Source organism: Lotus japonicus, chromosome 3 (genome assembly GCF_012489685.1).
Source record: "Lotus japonicus ecotype B-129 chromosome 3, LjGifu_v1.2".
NCBI classification, from domain to species: domain Eukaryota; kingdom Viridiplantae; phylum Streptophyta; class Magnoliopsida; order Fabales; family Fabaceae; genus Lotus; species Lotus japonicus.
The window spans coordinates 10791094-10809362 of NC_080043.1; the positions used below are offsets into that span (position 1 = coordinate 10791094).

Here is an 18269-nt window from a genome sequence, read left to right on the forward strand (position 1 = left end):
TCTTCCCATCTGCCAAGCACACGGGAGCTCTCACGGAGATTGGGTGTTTGTCAAGGAATTTGTATTCAAAGGGTTGATTTCCATACTTTACAAAAATAGAGACCAAACTCAAACGGACCAAATAATCTAAGGATCATAAACATATTTTAACCCTATATCAATCACGCGTTTCCACGCGTCGTCCACTCAGATCGAGTCCTGGCACGGTCATCCGTTTTCGTAACGTACCAATTGAATGCCCTCACAAGTGCCGCGAATGTTATAAATTTCTTCGTGGTTGTAGTCTTTTGTCTTCACACCCATTCCGAATTTCAAGCAAGAGCCTTTTGCATCTTCTAGTTTTCCAGTGTTCCCTGTGTTCTTAACTTGTTTTGTGTTTCAAGCATGGAGTTAAGTGTTCATCACCTGTATGAGGTGTTATCTCGTGCACCCGCATACGTTAATTGTAAGTTTAGAAGTGTATCCCCCGAAGTAGATTTCTCGATGGAGCTCAATTATTGCCGTCAACAAGCCCGCAACATGCTTCAACGCGGCGACATGCACGTTTTCGCTTTCCCTCACGTTCCAGCACATATGGGGATGGACTTCTATCATTTATTCGATAATGGTCCTTCACCAGGATTGCCAATTCAATTCTTGAACTTATTTAACAGTTATTGGAGAATCCTCGATTCGTGGAATGGGTTGGTCCTGGTTGAATTTGAGATAGTGGATAGTAAGCCACCAAGACCGTGCATTTGCAATCCTGTCACATGTTATTGGGCACTCCTCAGATCTCCCATGGAAGATTGCAAAAATCCTCATGAACTTGAAATGCATATCGTATTCGTTCCATCTGACACAGTTGGGAACGATTATAAATTGATCTGTATAGCGGGTGTTGAACATCGATGGTTACCACCATATGTGATGAAGGAATTTAACTTTGTTGAATATGATTGGCAGGTTATCAAAGGTGATCTTAATTTCGGGCTAAGGGGGTTGGAACTGGATCAAGTTGCAGTTGTCAATGATACTTTGTACATTATGTCAACCACTATCGATTACAACGATGGAGAGCATTCAGTTTCGGAGGATAATCCACCCCCGTTCATAGGGAAATACTCACTTGGGGAAAAGAAAAAATCCACACTACCCCTGCCTATTGAGGCTGCTCAGGATCCTTTTCATGGTGAATACGGGGTCTTCAAATGGGGTAGCCGATGGACGTCAACCGAGTCTCTGTGTCTAGTTCGAAATATTGGATCGACCTTTACTTTTTGGACTTCTTCTTTAGAAGGTGCGCCTGGTTCATGGGTCCTTATTCAAAACCTGAACATAGGACAGCTGGGGATTCTTGACGATCTAATCAAAGGTTTCACTGTTGTTAATGGAGAATGTTTGATATTCGCCACAAGGTCCACGGTGTATGGTTTCAATGTAAACGGAGATTATCCATGGAAATTCAAAGTTCTTGGTCCAAACAGAAGGAAGACTTATGTCAAATTCATCTCTTATTCGAGTACCTTTAGGCCTGTTAACTCGTCTATCACAACTACCTTTCGGAATCTTCTTGCATTATTAACAATATAATTAAAAGTAATTTACGTAATGTTTGTATCTCAGATGATGGTTTTTTCATTTCCAGTAAATCGTTCCCTTGTTTTTTCCTTGTCTGCGTATTTCAATAAACCTTGGTTGGAGATCATCTGTCACATATATTTGTCACCATCCTCTGTCACTAATATCTCATTTATCTTTCCCCTGCCTCTGTTTTGTCTTGCTTTTCCTCCTCCTTCTGTTGCTTTCCGCCTCCTTCCCAATCTGTTGTTTTCAGCCACAACATTGTTCACGGGTTTTGGTATGCTCTGCAAGATGTCTTTCGGTAAATGGAAAAAAAATTTAAAAAACAATAAACATATAATACAAGGATCCCACGATTAAAACAAAATAAACTAAAATCATAACAAATGATGTTGTTTTGGAAAACTAATAAATTTTTATATAATTTTTTCCTCATATACCCCCTTAGTTGATAAATTTTCCCTCATTTTTCACCTTTCATCTTAACTATCAAAATTCTTTTCATTAATTACATATTTCTCAATCTATGTATAATTTAACAATTATACATCATCCTACATCATATTAGTAATATTAAATAGGGATAATCTAGTCAAATTATATGATCAATAAATATTTTCTTACTATTTATGTCACAACATAAAGCTACAAACTTTTTAAAACAGAGGAAGTATGGTTTTCTCAAAACTACTCATAATCTATACATAATTTCGTCTGCAGACATATTTAAGCTATGTGCATATAAGTGACCCCTAATATGCACCTTCTAAAGTTCTATCTGAAGGTGTCTACCACCAAAGCATGTCTATAAATTATAACTCCATCTGGCCTCCGTCATATTTAGCCATCTGGCCTCCGTGATAAGTGAGTGTGTTAGTATCATCAGTACTTGAGTGACAGAAGTGAATGACCTAATCCATAAGGGCTGATGGGTGACATAAAGGCAAATTATTTCATCAATCTCGCGTGTGATTTGATTGGACAACCTTTAGTTTTGTCATTTCCCATCGTAGGTGTCATTTTACGAGACATTTCAATGGTAGAGTAGGGTAAGCCGTAAAAAAATAGCTCAAAGCAAGTCAAGCGCCTCGAGCACTGTTCGCGCACGTTTCCAACACAACTTACACTGCTTTCAATGCATTAAAAGTCGCGGATTTACGGAAGGTTGAGCGCCTCATAGGAATTGTGATAATGTTAGAAAACATAAAATGGTAGGTTATAACTTTGGAATTGAAAACATATAATTATTAATGTGAGGGATAAATATGAAAGAGTACAAAACATTTTGCTAGATTATTGTAAGAGGTCTTATATTTAGAAACATGAAAATTTTGAAACTAGGTCTTATAATTAGAAACGGAGGGAGTACTTTTTTATCTTTTCTTAGTTTCACAACCTTTAATCTGTTTTAAAAGAAATTAATGGTTGAAATCTACACGCATTATTTCCTCAAGTTTTTCGCCACTTGAGAGAATCCTTACGGTCTTCGAAGCAAGTCATGTGACGGGCGTATAATTATGGATGCTTGGTATCGGCTTTAAATCTAATTCAATGCTTGGTACATCGCATGCTAGGCCACAACAAAATTGACAACTTAAATTTTAAAAATTAAAGAATTCTAGCTTTTTTTTTCTATAATGTGAGCGAGCACTTAGACAAACCTTATATCAAAATGGTGTGATATGGCTTGTTTTTCATTTGTGAATTGTGAACAGGCTCTTTTTTTCATTTTCCCAATAGCCCATATGTCAAAACCATAATTCAAAATGATCAATTATAGAGCTTACAATACGCTTAGTAGTCCTAAAAAATATTGCAACATATAACTAATTGCATGCGACCACTTTAACATAGTGGAACATATAACTAACTAATGAACTGCTAAGCCCAAAGAGATGATGTGCAGACCCCACTTGAAATTTATAGAAACTTAATCACCGTTTTTAATAAAGGTCCACTTTAATTCCGCCGTTAGCGCCAATTCCAGCCCCTTCTCATTTGTTGAATCCATTAACAAAGCCAGAGCTGATAGCATTCTCATTGTATGATACTTGTGCTGTCCATAAGAAAATTACATCCCCATTGATAATGTGAGGAACACCCTCAAATTAATTAACGGTTATCATCTACAGTTGTCATTGAAAACAGCAATACGATTTTGCTTATTACAAAAAAAAATGGAAAATATAAATGAGTATAGCTGTATAGGTTTTACTCACATCACACACGTAATGGCCAGTAAAATCATGATTCATCCGCCCTCTGAACTCGCTCATGTTGAGTCGAAGCCAGTAGAGGACCCAATCAGCGGAAGTCTCACTTTATTACAAACATAGTAACATTAAAAAATTATCAAATAACATTACAAGAATACCGGGCAAAGAATAATATAAATGCAAGATAACATACCGTGTGTCACAGTCGGGAGTTCCGGTTGCCATTTTTATGCCCCATGAAGAGAACTGCGAAGCCACTCCCTTTATATTTGATGAATAGTTCCCGATAGAAATAATATCGGATATGGCAGCACACTATAATATTTATAAATTATGATGTGATGACCCTAGTTTAGTAGTGTTTTTAGGGTCATTTCTTAGTTTGTTTTGAGTCTTTTTGTTGAGTCTCATGTAGTGTTTCATGCATTCTCATGCATTTTTATCTTTCTTTGAGTTTTTACTTTGTTTTGGTAATTTTATAGTTTTATAGGGACCTTTCTTGCATTTTAAGTAAGTTTAGGACTTGCATATCTTTTCTACTTGAATTGAGGGTCTTTTGTGCTAATAAACTCTTGGAAATCCTAGATATTTTCCTTGCTTTGTTCCCAAGCAGCTAGGTCTGAAAACTGATGAAGAAAGAAGGTCAAAAGGCTTGGAAAATTGAAGGGAGGCTTAAAAGGGAGTTAAGAAGAAGGTCAAGAGGCTTTCTAGCATGTAGAGAGCGCTCAGGCGCTCGTGTTGAGCGCCTGAGCGCCAATTGGATCGATGTTTACAAAACGCTAGAAAGGAATTGGCGCCTGAGCGCTCCTGATTGAGCGCCTGAGCGCCAATTACTTCCAGAGAGCATGTTTTCAGCTTGGAATTGGCGCTCAGGCGTGCTTAATTGGCGCCTGAGCGCCCAGACTCGACCTGTTTGCCTATAAATAGGCTTTTTGTCATTTCTTTTGTAACTTTTGTCATTTCTATACATTCCTAAATAAGTTAGAAGTAGGGTTAGGCTCTGGAGCTTGAAGAGAGGCATTCTCCAAGTCCATGTTCCAGGTTTTATCCTTCTTTTCTTGTATGGATTCAATAGCCATGTTTGGCTAAACACCTTTTTGCTTTGGGTTCCTTGTAAGACTCTTGATGTTTTAATCTTATTTCCTTTTTCTTCACATGAATCTTCTGAGTAAACCCTTGAATTCCATATCTATGCTTTATGTTTCAAGTTAGATCATGAGCTAGCTTTATGCTTTTCTATAATATAATGGAAATTTGTTATAGATTAGGGACATGATATGGGATTACCTCTTCTATGCTTGCTACTAGGAATAGAGTAGGGGTTGGGGTTTGTTGGCCTGAATTGCATGCTTAGTGCCTTTAGCAAATGTTTAGGTTGTCAAGGAATTGAACCTATCTTTTGACTTTTGAGGATTGTCTATACAAGGCATTGATAGATGATTACATAGGCTATAACATCAAGGAGAGACTCAGAATTTTTGTGGGAAGAATAGGTTAATTTAAAACTGGTTTAGTTAAGCAAGAACCCAAGGCAAGTTCACCATTGTTATCACACACCTTCATTTCTTAAGTTTGTCACTCAATCACTTGAACAATCAATCATTAAAACTGAATTTTATTTGCTTTCCAACCTTGAACTTGATTCTTAAACCGAATTCGCATTCCAATTCCCTGTGGTTCGATAAATTAAAACCCGGAGGTATTCGTACACTTGCGAATTGACCAACATGATGCGTCAGACAAACTACTTTTTGGGTTGAGAAAAGGAACAACGATGAACTATGGTGAGCAATTTAATTACCATTGATGAAATAATTCTCCGTTTCCGCTTTTTAATACTTAGATTGCTGTCTACGTGAAACACACTTTCATCCTTCAATGAAATTATAGCCAAAAACCAAAATCCATCCTCTAGTATGGGAAGGTATATCTGATGTAATTCCAAATTGGAGTAATAAAGAATTAATTGGAGTTTATAGCAACAAAGATACAAGTAATATTTGGGAATGGTATTGTTGTTCACAACTCACGTGCGAGAGGCAATTCAAAGGTGGCATCCAAGCAAGGCCATAATATTTGAACAGTTCTTGCGCGGTTTGCTCATTTAATACAGAATCCTTATGGTAAGTGCACACGAAATTAAAATCGCAACAAAGATGAAATGATCATGTGTAAGAGTTATAGCGTACCGCAAAGGAAGGAGGTAAGACCCAGAGACTAGGGCAATCACTGTCACGCTGCATGTGCGTTGCTCGAATAGCCATCAACCTCATCATCTGAAGGAAATACGAAAAGAATAAATAATTACCTATAGAGGAGGATGAACTATAGTGATACGGATCAAACACAATATACTGATACTTTTACCTCCGAACTGATTACATTTCCTTCCCAAAAACAATTAAATTCTTCTCTGGTAACCTTTTCTTTCCCCATGCGCATTATAACCTCACTGTGAAGACATATTCAAAGACACTATGTGTGAGCTGTCCCCTTTTCTGGTGAAGGTTTATTCTGGAGAGACTCTACATGAATACTGGGAAAGATTCAAGACACTATGTGTGAGCTGTCCCCATCACCAGATTTCCGAGCAGCTCCTAGTTCAGTATTTCTATGAGGGTTTGCTCAACATGGAGAGACATCTCATTGATGCTGCTTGTGGAGGTGAATTGAATGACATGACTCCTACCAAAGCCAGGCAGTTGTTTGAGAAGATGGCTGCTAATTCTCAGCAGTTTTAAACAAGGAGTAATGATGCTGTTAAAACTGTTAATGAGATTGGGACAGATCCAAGGATGGACAAGCTTGAGAAGAGGATGGAAACCATTGCCAGCTTGGTTACTCAATTGGCCATGAACCAGAATAAACCTTCACAACAGGCAAAGGTTTGTGGCATTTGCACTAAAGACCATAATACTGATGTTTGTCCTTCTCTGCAGGAACCTACAGATGAGAATCCTGAAGCATATGCTGCCAAACATTTTCAATAATCGACCTCAGCAAAATTATGATCTGTCATCTAACCGATATAACCCTGGCTGGAGAAATCATCCAAATCTTAGATGGTCTGATCAGTCACAACCTGCCCAAGCACCGTTTCAGAATAGTGCTAGACCATATGTTCCTCCTCCAATGCAACAACAGGCTAACAACCCTGCTACACCGCAATCTAAAGAATCTTCATTGGAGGATATGTTGAAGCAGATGATAGCCCAAAACATACAGTTCCAACAAGACACCAGATCCTCCATTCAGAATCTGACCACCCAGATAGGACAGATGGCTACTTCAATAAACCAGCTACAGTCCCAGAATTCTGATAAGCTGCCCTCTCAGACGGTTGTCAATCCAAGAAATGTGAGCGCCATCACCTTACGGTCAGAGAAGCAAATTGATGCAGATCATGGACCAGAGCCAGAGCCTGAAAAGGAGACAGAGACCACTGCCACAAGAACCTTCCAAGTACAACCACCTTCCATTCCTCTTCCATTTCCCTCCGAAAGCTATGCCAAGCAAGAAGAAGGAAGAGGTAGATACGGGAATCTTGGAGATATTCAAGAAAGTGGAGGTGAACATACCTCTACTTGATGCACTCAAGCAAATTCCAAGATATGCAAAGTTTCTGAAAGAATTATGCACTCAGAAAAGGAAGCTGAAAGGAAATGAAAGAGCTCGCATGGGGAGAAACGTTTCTGCAATCATAGGTAAAGCTGGTAAACCTGCTCCTGTTTCCGATGTTCCTGAAAAGTGTGAGGATCCAGGTACGTTTTCTGTTCCTTGTGTCATAGGTGATACTAAATTTGAAAATGCCATGCTAGATCTAGGAGCTTCAATTAATGTGATGCCTATGTCTATTTTTAAATCACTTTCACTTGGACCTCTGAAACCTACGGGTGTTGTCATCCAATTAGCAAATAGGAGCACGACACACCCTGCTGGATGGGTAGAGGATGTTTTGGTTAGGGTTGGTGAACTTGTTTTCCCTGCTGATTTTTATGTGCTTGAAATGGAAAAAGGATCTTCCCCGTAATACAGTTCCTATCATTTTGGGGAGACCATTTTTAAAGACAGCCCGAACCAAGATAGATGTTTATGCTGGTACACTGACTATGGAATTCGGTGATATTGTGGTTAGGATAAACATTTTTGATGCTATGAAACATCCACCTGAAGATTATTCTGTGTTTCATATTGATTTGCTTGATGAACTGCTTGATGATATGCTTGATGAACATGAATCTGATTTCCTACATGATTCTGATTATCCTTCCCTAACTGAGTCATACACCTGTCATACATGTACTGCTACTGAAATGTGTGATTCTTGCATTGATCAATTTTTGGACACTGTTGTTGTTGACTCAGATGTTAAGAAATCTGATTGTACTAACCCAGTTGTTGAAGTGCAGGCTGCAGAAACTGTATCTGCTAGTTTGGTTCCATCTGTTTTGCAGGCACCCGTATTGGAGCTTAAGCCCTTACCAGATAACCTCAAGTATGCTTACTTGGAGGATGATAAGAAGCTCCCTGTCATTGTTTCTTCAACCCTTCATGAAAATCAAGAGGAAAAGTTGCTGCAAGTACTAAAGAAGCACAAGAAAGCTATTGGTTGGACCTTAGCTGACATTCCTGGTATTAGTCCATCCATGTGCATGCATAGAATACTCTTGGAAGAAGGAGCGAAGCCAGTAAGACAACCACAAAGGAGACTCAACCCAGTGATACTTGATGTTGTGAAGAAGGAGATCACCAAGCTTCTGCAAGCTGGAATTATATATCCGATCTCTGACAGCCCTTGGGTGAGCCCAGTTCAAGTGGTCCCTAAGAAGACAGGACTTACCATTGTGAAGAATGAGAGGAACGAGCTTATCCCTACTCGAGTGCAAAACAGTTGGAGAGTCTGCATTGATTATAGGAGGCTCAATCAAGCAACTAGAAAGGATCACTTTCCTTTGCCCTTCATTGATCAAATGCTTGAGCGCTTAGCAGGTAAAAGTCACTACTGTTTTCTTGATGGTTTTTCTGGGTACTTTCAAATTCACATTGCTCCTGAGGACCAAGAAAAGACCACATTCACTTGTCCCTTTGGCACTTTTGCCTATAGGAGGATGCCCTTTGGCCTATGCAATGCCCCTGGTACATTCCAGCGGTGCATGGTAAGTATTTTCAGTGATTTCCTAGAGAGTTGCATCGAGGTCTTTATGGATGATTTCACTGTTTACGGATCTTCATTTGATACATGTTTAGATAATCTGGATAAAGTTTTGCATAGGTGCATTGAAACTAACCTTGTTTTGAATTATGAGAAGTGTCATTTTATGGTAGAGCAAGGCATAGTTCTAGGTCATGTGATTTCTAACAAAGGCATAGAGGTGGATCCTGCCAAGATAGATGTTATTTCACATTTGCCTTACCCCTCTTGCGTGCGAGAGGTGCGTTCTTTTCTTGGCCATGCAGGTTTTTATCGCAGGTTCATTCAGGATTTCAGCAAGAGAGCCCTTCCTCTTTCTAACTTGCTGCAGAAGGAAGTGGCGTTTGATTTTGATGAGAAATGCAGAGAGGCGTTCGATTGCCTCAAGAAAGCCTTGACCACCACTCCTATCATTCAGGCACCGGATTGGACGGCCTCTTTTGAGCTCATGTGTGATGCCTCTAATTACGCATTGGGTGCTGTCCTTGCTCAAAAAGTAGATAAGTTGCCTAGGGTAATATATTATGCTTCCAGGACTTTAGATTCTGCACAAGCGAATTACACAACCACTGAAAAAGAACTTCTAGCTATTGTGTTTGCTCTAGATAGATTCAGATCATATTTGCTAGGTTCTAGAATTATTGTGTATACTGACCATGCAGCTCTAAAGTTCCTGTTGAAGAAGGCTGAATCAAAACCTAGGTTGATCCGATGGATGCTCTTGCTCCAAGAGTTTGACTTGGAGATTCGAGATAGAAGTGGAGCACAGAATTTGGTGGCCGATCACTTGAGTCGGATAGAGAGGGATGCTGATACTCTTCCCATTCGAGATGACTTTCCGGATGAGCGGCTCTTTAATATTTCAGTTTCATTTCCAGCACCCTGGTTTGCTAATATTGTTAATTATTTAGTTGCTTCTGTTTTCCCACCATTTGCTTCTAGGGCTCAGATTGCTAAGCTTAAGAGTGATGCTAAATATTATTGTTGGGATGACCCCTATTTGTGGAAGTTTTGTACTGACCAGGTTATTAGGAGGTGCATTCCAGATCATGAGATTGAGTCAGTCCTTCAGTTTTGCCATGCTTCTGCAGTGGGTGGTCACTTTGGACCCCAAAGGACAGCACGCAAGGTGTTTGATTCTGGATTTTACTGGCCCACCATCTTCAAAGATGCGTCAAGGATTTGCAGCACTTGTGAGCCATGTCAGAGAGCAGGCGGTACCATTTCTTGGAGAAAAGAGATGCCTCAACAGTCCATGCTGTTTTGTGAGGTCTTTGATGTCTGGGGTATCGATTTTATGGGTCCTTTTCCTGTTTCTTTTGGTTTTTACTATATTTTGCTTGTTGTTGATTATGTTTCTAAATGGGTGGAAGCTAAGGCCACCCGGACTAATGATTCTCGAGTTGTTGTGGATTTTGTTAGGTCTAACATCTTTTGCAGGTTTGGCATTCCTAGAGCCATCATTAGTGACCAAGGCACCCATTTCTGCAATAGGTCCATGCAAGCTCTTCTCAAGAAATATGGGGTTGTTCATAGAATTTCCACACCATACCATCCTCAAACAAATGGGCAAGCTGAGAATTCCAACAGAGAGATAAAGAGGATCTTGGAGAAGACTGTCCAGCCTAACAGGAAGGATTGGAGCAATAGACTTGAGGATGCTCTTTGGGCCCACCGTACTGCTTACAAAGCACCCATCGGAATGTCCCCTTACCGCGTTGTTTTTGGTAAGGCATGTCATCTCCCTGTTGAGATAGAGCATCGTGCTTATTAGGCTGTGAAGACTTGCAACTTGGCTCTTGATCAAGCTGGTGGCGAAAGGAAGCTTCAATTGAGTGAGTTAGATGAGATCCGCTTGGAAGCCTATGAGAACTCTAAGTTCTACAAAGAGAAGACCAAAATATTCCATGATAGCTTGATTTCCAGAAAAGACTTTTTGGTTGGACAACAAGTGTTGTTGTATAACTCTAGGCTTGGCCTAATGAGCGGTAAGCTTCGTTCTAAGTGGATTGGTCCTTTTGTTGTTACTAATGTGTTTCCTTATGGTACTGTAGAGATCAAAAGTGAATCCACAGATAAGAGCTTCAAAGTTAATGATCATCGCCTCAAGCATTTCCTCACTAATCCTTCTCTTGTGAATGCTACCATGGACGATGTTTCCTTGGTTGTTTCCACCCTCCGCCCGCCATGAATCAGGGAGTTTTCTTTCTCCTTCTTTACTTTTATTGCACTTGTTCAATTCCATATTTGTTATGCTTCATTGGGACAATGTGTAGTTTAAGTGTGGGGGGGAGATTACCGTAGGTAGAATATTTAGTTTTTGAATAAATTAGGTTGATCCATGCTTTCTTTGAATTCTTAGGTCTTGTTTAGATTATGGGCATTTTCTTTCTTTGAACTGAGTCATGATATCTTGTGATGTGAATCCATGCGTTCTTGTTGTCAAGTTACTTTTGAAAATTGAGGGGTTGAAATAATTATGATAGACTTAATTCCCCTGTGAGAGTTTTTGAGCCTTAACTGTAGGTGGTCAACTGTATGCCATCTCTAATCCTTTTCTTGTGTGATTGCACTCTTGATTACTTGCACTCTAGAACTTGACTTGACGCTTGTTTCTACTTGATATTCACATGCACATATTGAGGTGATTTTAGGCATTTTCTTCTTTTAATTAATAAGCCACTAGCCATATAAGCTTACCTTGAATGAATTATCCTTTGATAGCCACTTTGAGCCTTTTTACCCTTCTTTTCTTTAGCTCATTACAAGCTTATAAGTGAAAAACCATGATTGACCTAATCTTAGGGAATTTTGGAGCTTTGGAATTGTTTTGGGAGTAAGTACTAAGTGGGTAAGGGTGCATTGTTCTTTAATTCTTCTAATTCTCGGTTATGCTTAGTTGGTTGTTGTAAATAGTATGGTGGTGCTGTTTTTCTTACTAGTTTTGAATTTCAGTAAAAAAAAAAAAATGAAAAAAAAAAAAAAAAAGAGAAGGCCAAGAGGAAGAAAAAAATGAATGAAAGGATGAAGGATGAAAAGTTGAAGTGTGGAATTGGAGGAAGAATTGCAAATCTTATGCTATTAAATTGGGTTGATGTTGACTTACTTTTTACTTATTCCCCATTGCTCCTCTATTTCCTAAGATTTTAGCTACTTATCCCATATTTTATCCTACTTTGTCCTTGGCCCCATTACAACCTTTAAAAGCCCTTTTTGATCTTTATGTGCATGTGTTTTTGATTGTTGATGTTAGCGTCTTGTCAAGCCTATGGTAGTGTTTGTTCTCATGAAGTGCCTTGAGCGTAAACACAAACCTTAAACACTTGAGTGTAAACACTTTGAGAGCATAACTTGTGAGGTTCTATCATCTTTGTTCTCACCTTTTGGTTTGATAGGTTACTTTACATGCTTGGATGTTTGGATGATATTCATGGATTTCTTGTCTCTTTGATTCTTCACTTAATTTTGCCCATTTCTCTACATTTCCTAGGATTCATTGTTAAGTATGTGATCTTTTAGGTTATTGCATGATTCACTTCCAGTTACAAATTGGTTTTCATGTTCTTAATTCTTTATTTTGCCCAGGAGTGCAAAAGGCTAAGTGTGGGGGTATTTGATGAGCAATATTTTACCCATTTTATATAGCCTTAATTTGTCATTATTAATGATTATTCGTAATTAATTGACCTTGCTTGACAGTGATTTATATTATTTGGTCTAATTACGTTTATTCTTATTTTCAGGTTTTATTTGACGTCAAGGGCATTTTGGGGAATTGCGGAATGAGGATTTGATTGTGCTGGAGTGAAGATTGTATTTTAGGAAATATTATGATTTAATTTCGAAATAAATTTTGTTATTTGAAAACTCTATCTTTAGGATTTGTTAGGATTTGATTTTGATATCTTTTAGGATTTGATTTTGATATCTTTTAGGATTTGATTTTGATTAGGATTTGTGATCTCAGCTCCTATTTAAGGGTTTGTGCTGAGAGAAACAAGAACCTTTTACCTTCTACATTATTATTTTATGCAATTTCGAATTTCAGTAATTATTAGAGTTCTGCTAGGGTTTATGCTTTTAATCCCTATTCTCTTCTCCAAAATAATTGTTGATTTCGCCCCATCCATGGAAGGCTAATTTCCTTCGAACGAATTCCTTTGTAAAGTATATCGCGCTTTTGAGGTATAGTGCTTAATAGAATTCGCATGACTAGTTTTCTTCATCTCTACTTCTGGCTTAGGTTTGCTTAATTCCTTAGGTTCACGAATTAGAAGATGATGTATGTTCGCTTAGTTCATATTAGGGCGTAAAGGATTCTTAATCGCTTAGTTTAGGAATCTGTGAATTAGTTATCGCTTAGTTAATTAATTCTCACGAACTAGGAAACTAATAACAAGAATTGATCTTTAGATACCCGTGATTGAGCAGCGATATACTGAACGAAGGGATTCGTCCATCTTTACTTATCATATTAATCTGCTTTTACTTTCTGTTAGTATTTTTAAACTGAATCACAAAACCCCCCCCAGTGTGTGTGCGTTTGTTAGTATTAATATTGAGTCTTTGTTGAAACGATAATCCTTGGGAAACGACCTAGGAGTCACTTCCTAGTTTACTACAGTTTTCTAATTTAATTATTTGTATCGGGTACGGCCTCGATCAACCTCTCCACCTCATTTTTTAAATGCCAATCGAACATTATCCTCTGGTCCGTGCATTTCAAAATAGTATAATGGAAAGAGGATGTACACACAGGTTGATGGTGAGTTAAGTGAAGGTATTAAAAACGGTAGAAAGGGGGGGTTTGAATAACGTTTTCAAGATAAAGCTTCCACCTTAAAGATTTTGCAAATCTTTCAAGACCTTAAGTGCTAAAGATAAGAGATAGAAAAGCACACAAGGATTTTATCCTGGTTCACTTGATAAATCACTCAAGCTAATCCAGTCCACCCGTTAAGGTGATTTCTTCCTTCTTAGAATGAAGGCAATCCACTAATCAGGTAAGAGTTACAACTGCACTTGAAACCTACAAGTGACTAACAATTACACTGACTTAGCTCACACTAAGATTCACTCTCTTAGTCTTCTCTAGGATCCGATCAACCTTGATCTCCTAAAGGAAAACTATACAACTGTATATGAAATTCTTGTTTACAAAGAAGGTGCTTCTAAAAAGCTTATAGTAAACACAATGAAATTCAGGATGAAAGAAAGCTTAGAAGGATTTGAATATTTCTTGCGCGTATGTGAATGCTTCTAGCCGCTTCTTTCAATCTTCAGTCACTATTTATACTCCAAGGATTAGGGTTTGAACGCTGCATGGAATGCTACCGTTGGAGGGCAGTTCTGGAAATTCCAGCTTCTGGTGTGGCTGAGGATGTTAGGTAGGTCGTCAGGAAGGTACAGTTGTTTTTGTACTTGGATAGTGACTTGACCTTTAAACCTAGGAGACTTCTGATCAGGGGAATGCTTCATGTTGGAACTTGTGAAGCCGGTTGATCAGAGTCAGAGGGAAAGCACAGATCCTCTGACCGTTGTATCTTCTGATTCTGAACTCAGAGGGAAGTACATGGTCTTCAGAGTTTCTTGCTTCTGGACATCAGAGTTTCCACTATTCAGCTTCTGGATCTTCAGAGTCTTCTACACCATCAGAACATCTGAACCTTCAGTGTTTCTTGGTTGTCAGAACTTCTGGATCTTCAGAACTTCTAGTGACTGAGTCCACATCAGAGTTTGTATAACTTCAGAACTTCTGAAGCTTTTCCACTGTTCATACCGAACATGGTGAATGTGAAAGCGTTGCTTGGGTCACTCTTTAATCTTTATGCACAGTGCTTCTGATTTGTGTGAGACTGAATAGAGGTCAGAGGCTGTAAATAACACACTCAGAAAAACACGTTAGAGTACCACAATTGTTCATATCAAAAGGGTTAACTTGTAATCATCAAAACATAGAGTTGTACTACTAGATCAAAACTTGATCTTACAATCTCCCCCTTTTTGATGATGACAAAACTAAGATTTTTGATGAACAATTCTTAAACAATAAACTGAATTCACTCAGAGTTTAGGGATATAGAAGGAGACTTATCCTGATGTGAATAGTTTATCTTGCCCATTCTGAATTCAAGTCACTGCTTGATTCTGAGCTTAGCTCCCCCTGAATCTAATACTTGATGAAAACGTTAGAAAAGTGTAGATTCTGAGCTAAATAATATAAGAGTTCAGAGTGAGAAACTTATGACATAGATGAAATAGAATAATCAGAGCGCATAAGTAATCAGAGTCAACGGACAAGGTATCAGAGTCAAACTAAAATCACTTCAGAAGAAGTGAAATGTATTCCTTGTATTTGCCCAGTGACATATCTATGATCATAAAGGTGGAACTCTTAAATTCTCCAAAAGAAAAATAAATCACACTAACACATTTTACACATCAAAAACTGGGTTGTACTCCCCCTTTTTGTCATAAGCAAAAAGCTTGGGGTGTGAAAAACTTAGCTTGAAGTACAAGGTACTCCCCCTTAGAGAAGGTCTAAGTTTGAAGAAAATTAAAACGATGCACGAAACAGAGTTAGGCGAAATAAATAGAAGAGTTAATGCACAAGAAAAACGTTTACCACCGGCCAAGGGAGTAAAGACAAGATTAGTTACCAAGAACTTAACCTCGAGAAACTGTAGGGGCATTAACTTTCAGAGAGAAAGTGAAGCCTATATAAAGCGATGGAGAATGGGGAAAGCTTCACAACTCGATCAAATTCATAAACAGAAATGGCTTCATACATGGTTGCACTAGAAGAGCTCAGAAGGAAGGCCTTTGAGGAGGACTTGTTCCTTAATATAAGGCATCCAGAGGGTACAAGAACCATATCAGAGCTGACAAGGACACTACTAGAAGAGGACCTGCGTCCAGAGTTGAAGAGTGACTTAGAAGAATTCCTTGCCTTCGTGGAGGAAGTTCACGAACTCAGCCAGCTTGAACTGAAGCTGCTGGAAGAAAAGGAAGGCATAGAGAAGAAGCTCAAGACAACAAAAGAGATTCTGGAGAGGAATGAGCAGATCGTCAATCTCAACAACATCCAGTATTCACTGGATCGTCTGGAGAAAGAGAGGTCAAAGCAGCGCTAAGAGTGCAGAAGAATGAGGAAGGATCCTCCATTCTAGACTTTTAGGAAAAGAGAAAAATGTATGATGTAAACATAATGATTATGAATAATAAAAAAATTTGCAAACAAAATGTGACAGAGTATATATATATATATGCAAGGTTAAACAGTAACTAACAAAGCAAAATAAGTAAAGTAACTGAAGGAAAATAATAAAGAGAACAAAATAAAACAAGGTTAAGAAGGAAAAGCGAAGAGATCCTAAGACTAGGGTTTATCAGATCGACGCAGAAGTTCCATCATCATTTGCTTCATGTCTATAAGCATAGACTCATGAGTGTCAAGACGCTGTTCCATGATGTCGAGTCTGGACGAGCTTGACTGAGTAGAACTGGAAGGAACATTCTGAGCAGCTTGATGAGCTGGAATGGAAGCAGAAGCAGCAGGAGTAAGCACTACTGGTGCAAGTGCTTGGCATCTAAGGGCTTCAGCCTCAGCTTCAAGTCGCTCTGGCTTGTTCAGCTTGAGCTGCCGCTTGACGTGCAGCTTCTTCTGCTTGTTCTTTCTTTCTTCTGGCCTCTTCAATAGCTGCAAGAAGCTTATGTCTTTGTTCTTGTTCATGAAGAGCCACTCTTCTTGCAAACCTTTGCTTTGCAGCCTGGATCCTCTGATCCCTTTCAGCAATGAGAAGACTCATCATAGCAGGAACCTGAGCAACTAACCAAGTACTCAGATTATCCCATTCCTCAGCAACAGAGTCAGGACTCTCACTCAGATCAGTATGCCCTTTGACGTTGCAAATCATCAGTGAGGCTTCATAATTAAACACACTGATGCACTCAGACAGGGAGCTTGGTCTTAGGTGAGTGTAGGGAATAATGGATAGGTTGGCTTCAGGAGAGGATGGATGGTTGCTGCTGTTTGCCTCAGAGACACCTTGAGGAGAACCAATGTTAAACAATTGAGCGTTTGGTTCAGAGGTTCCAAGTTGAGGTTCAGAGGTTTCAACCAGATGATGTGGTGACCTAACCGAGGAGTGGTTAGACACAAATTGTTCTGGTTCTGGTTGAACTGGCTCTTGTTGCACAAGGTCAGGTTGAGCCTGTTGAGCCAAAGGATCTGCCTCATGTAAGGGATTGGCCAAGATAGGTTCATCTGGGTCAACTAGACGTTCAGGTCTAGGGCCAGGATATCTCCTAGGGCTTGAACAAGTGAGGTAATATTCTTCTAAGGTAGACACCTTTTCTTTCCTAACTTCCATAAATTTACGAACGGATTCAGAGTTGTTGGAAGGTGAGGAATCAGCAACATTGATTGGGAATGATACAGGAGTAAAGGCTGTGGAAGAATCTGTATCAGTGGTTCTGGCAGCCAGATGTTCTGATGCTCTGGGGACAGAGTGATCAGAAGTTATGGGTTCAGGTTCTGTTTGGTTGGGCTCTAGTTGTTCAGGAATGATGGGTTCACAAGTTAATGGTTTATACTGGATGATGATGGTGAGGTTTGATCAGAGGGTTCGGTAGGTTGGTTTTGAAGCATATTCCAAAGAGGTGTTTCATTTGGTGAAGGTTGGAAAAATGAAGACCTTGAGGAATTGGGTGGTGAAGTGGTTTGTGCGGCTGGTTGGGACTCTGGGATAGGAGTGAGTGGGTTGAAAGATCGTTTGAGCATGGCAGAGATAGGGAGTGCATCCAATGTATCTAAATCATCATCAGAAGCAATAACAGACTTACTTGATGATCGTGCTGAAGACCGAGTCACTCTGACAGGAGTCTCAATCCTTCTGATCACTTGAGCAGCAGGTTCCACACTTGTAGGCTTCACCACAAGTCTTACTTGTTTCTTCTTCTTCTTGGGAGGAGAAGGACCAACATTACCATCACCACTAGCATCAGGCTTGATGGTTTCATCATATTTCCTCTTTGGCTGGTCAGCCTTCTTCTTCTTCTTCTGAGAGCCATCAGATTCGTCAGAGGATTCTGCTACGACCATCTTCCTCTGAACTTTCCTTTTGGTAGGAGAGGGAAACTCTGGAGCGGGGGGCAATCTTCTGAAGAATTCATCTACATCAATCTCAAAGCCTTGTGCCTTAAGATCTTCTACATAGCACCGAATGGCTTCTGGATTGTCTGCCTGGGTCCACAAAGGGTAGTCGTTCAGAGGCACCCTTCTCTTTCTGATTTCAGAA

The 18269-nt window shown here is 39.3% G+C and overlaps 1 protein-coding gene across 1 annotated transcript; it reads left to right on the plus strand.

Annotated features, from left to right (window-relative positions):
* Positions 1–384: 384 nt before the first annotated feature.
* On the plus strand, positions 385–1572 carry LOC130743592 (uncharacterized). Its single transcript, XM_057595834.1, has one exon. It carries the CDS (start codon positions 385–387, stop codon positions 1570–1572), a length of 1188 nt encoding a protein of 395 aa, XP_057451817.1.
* Positions 1573–18269: the final 16697 nt, after the last annotated feature.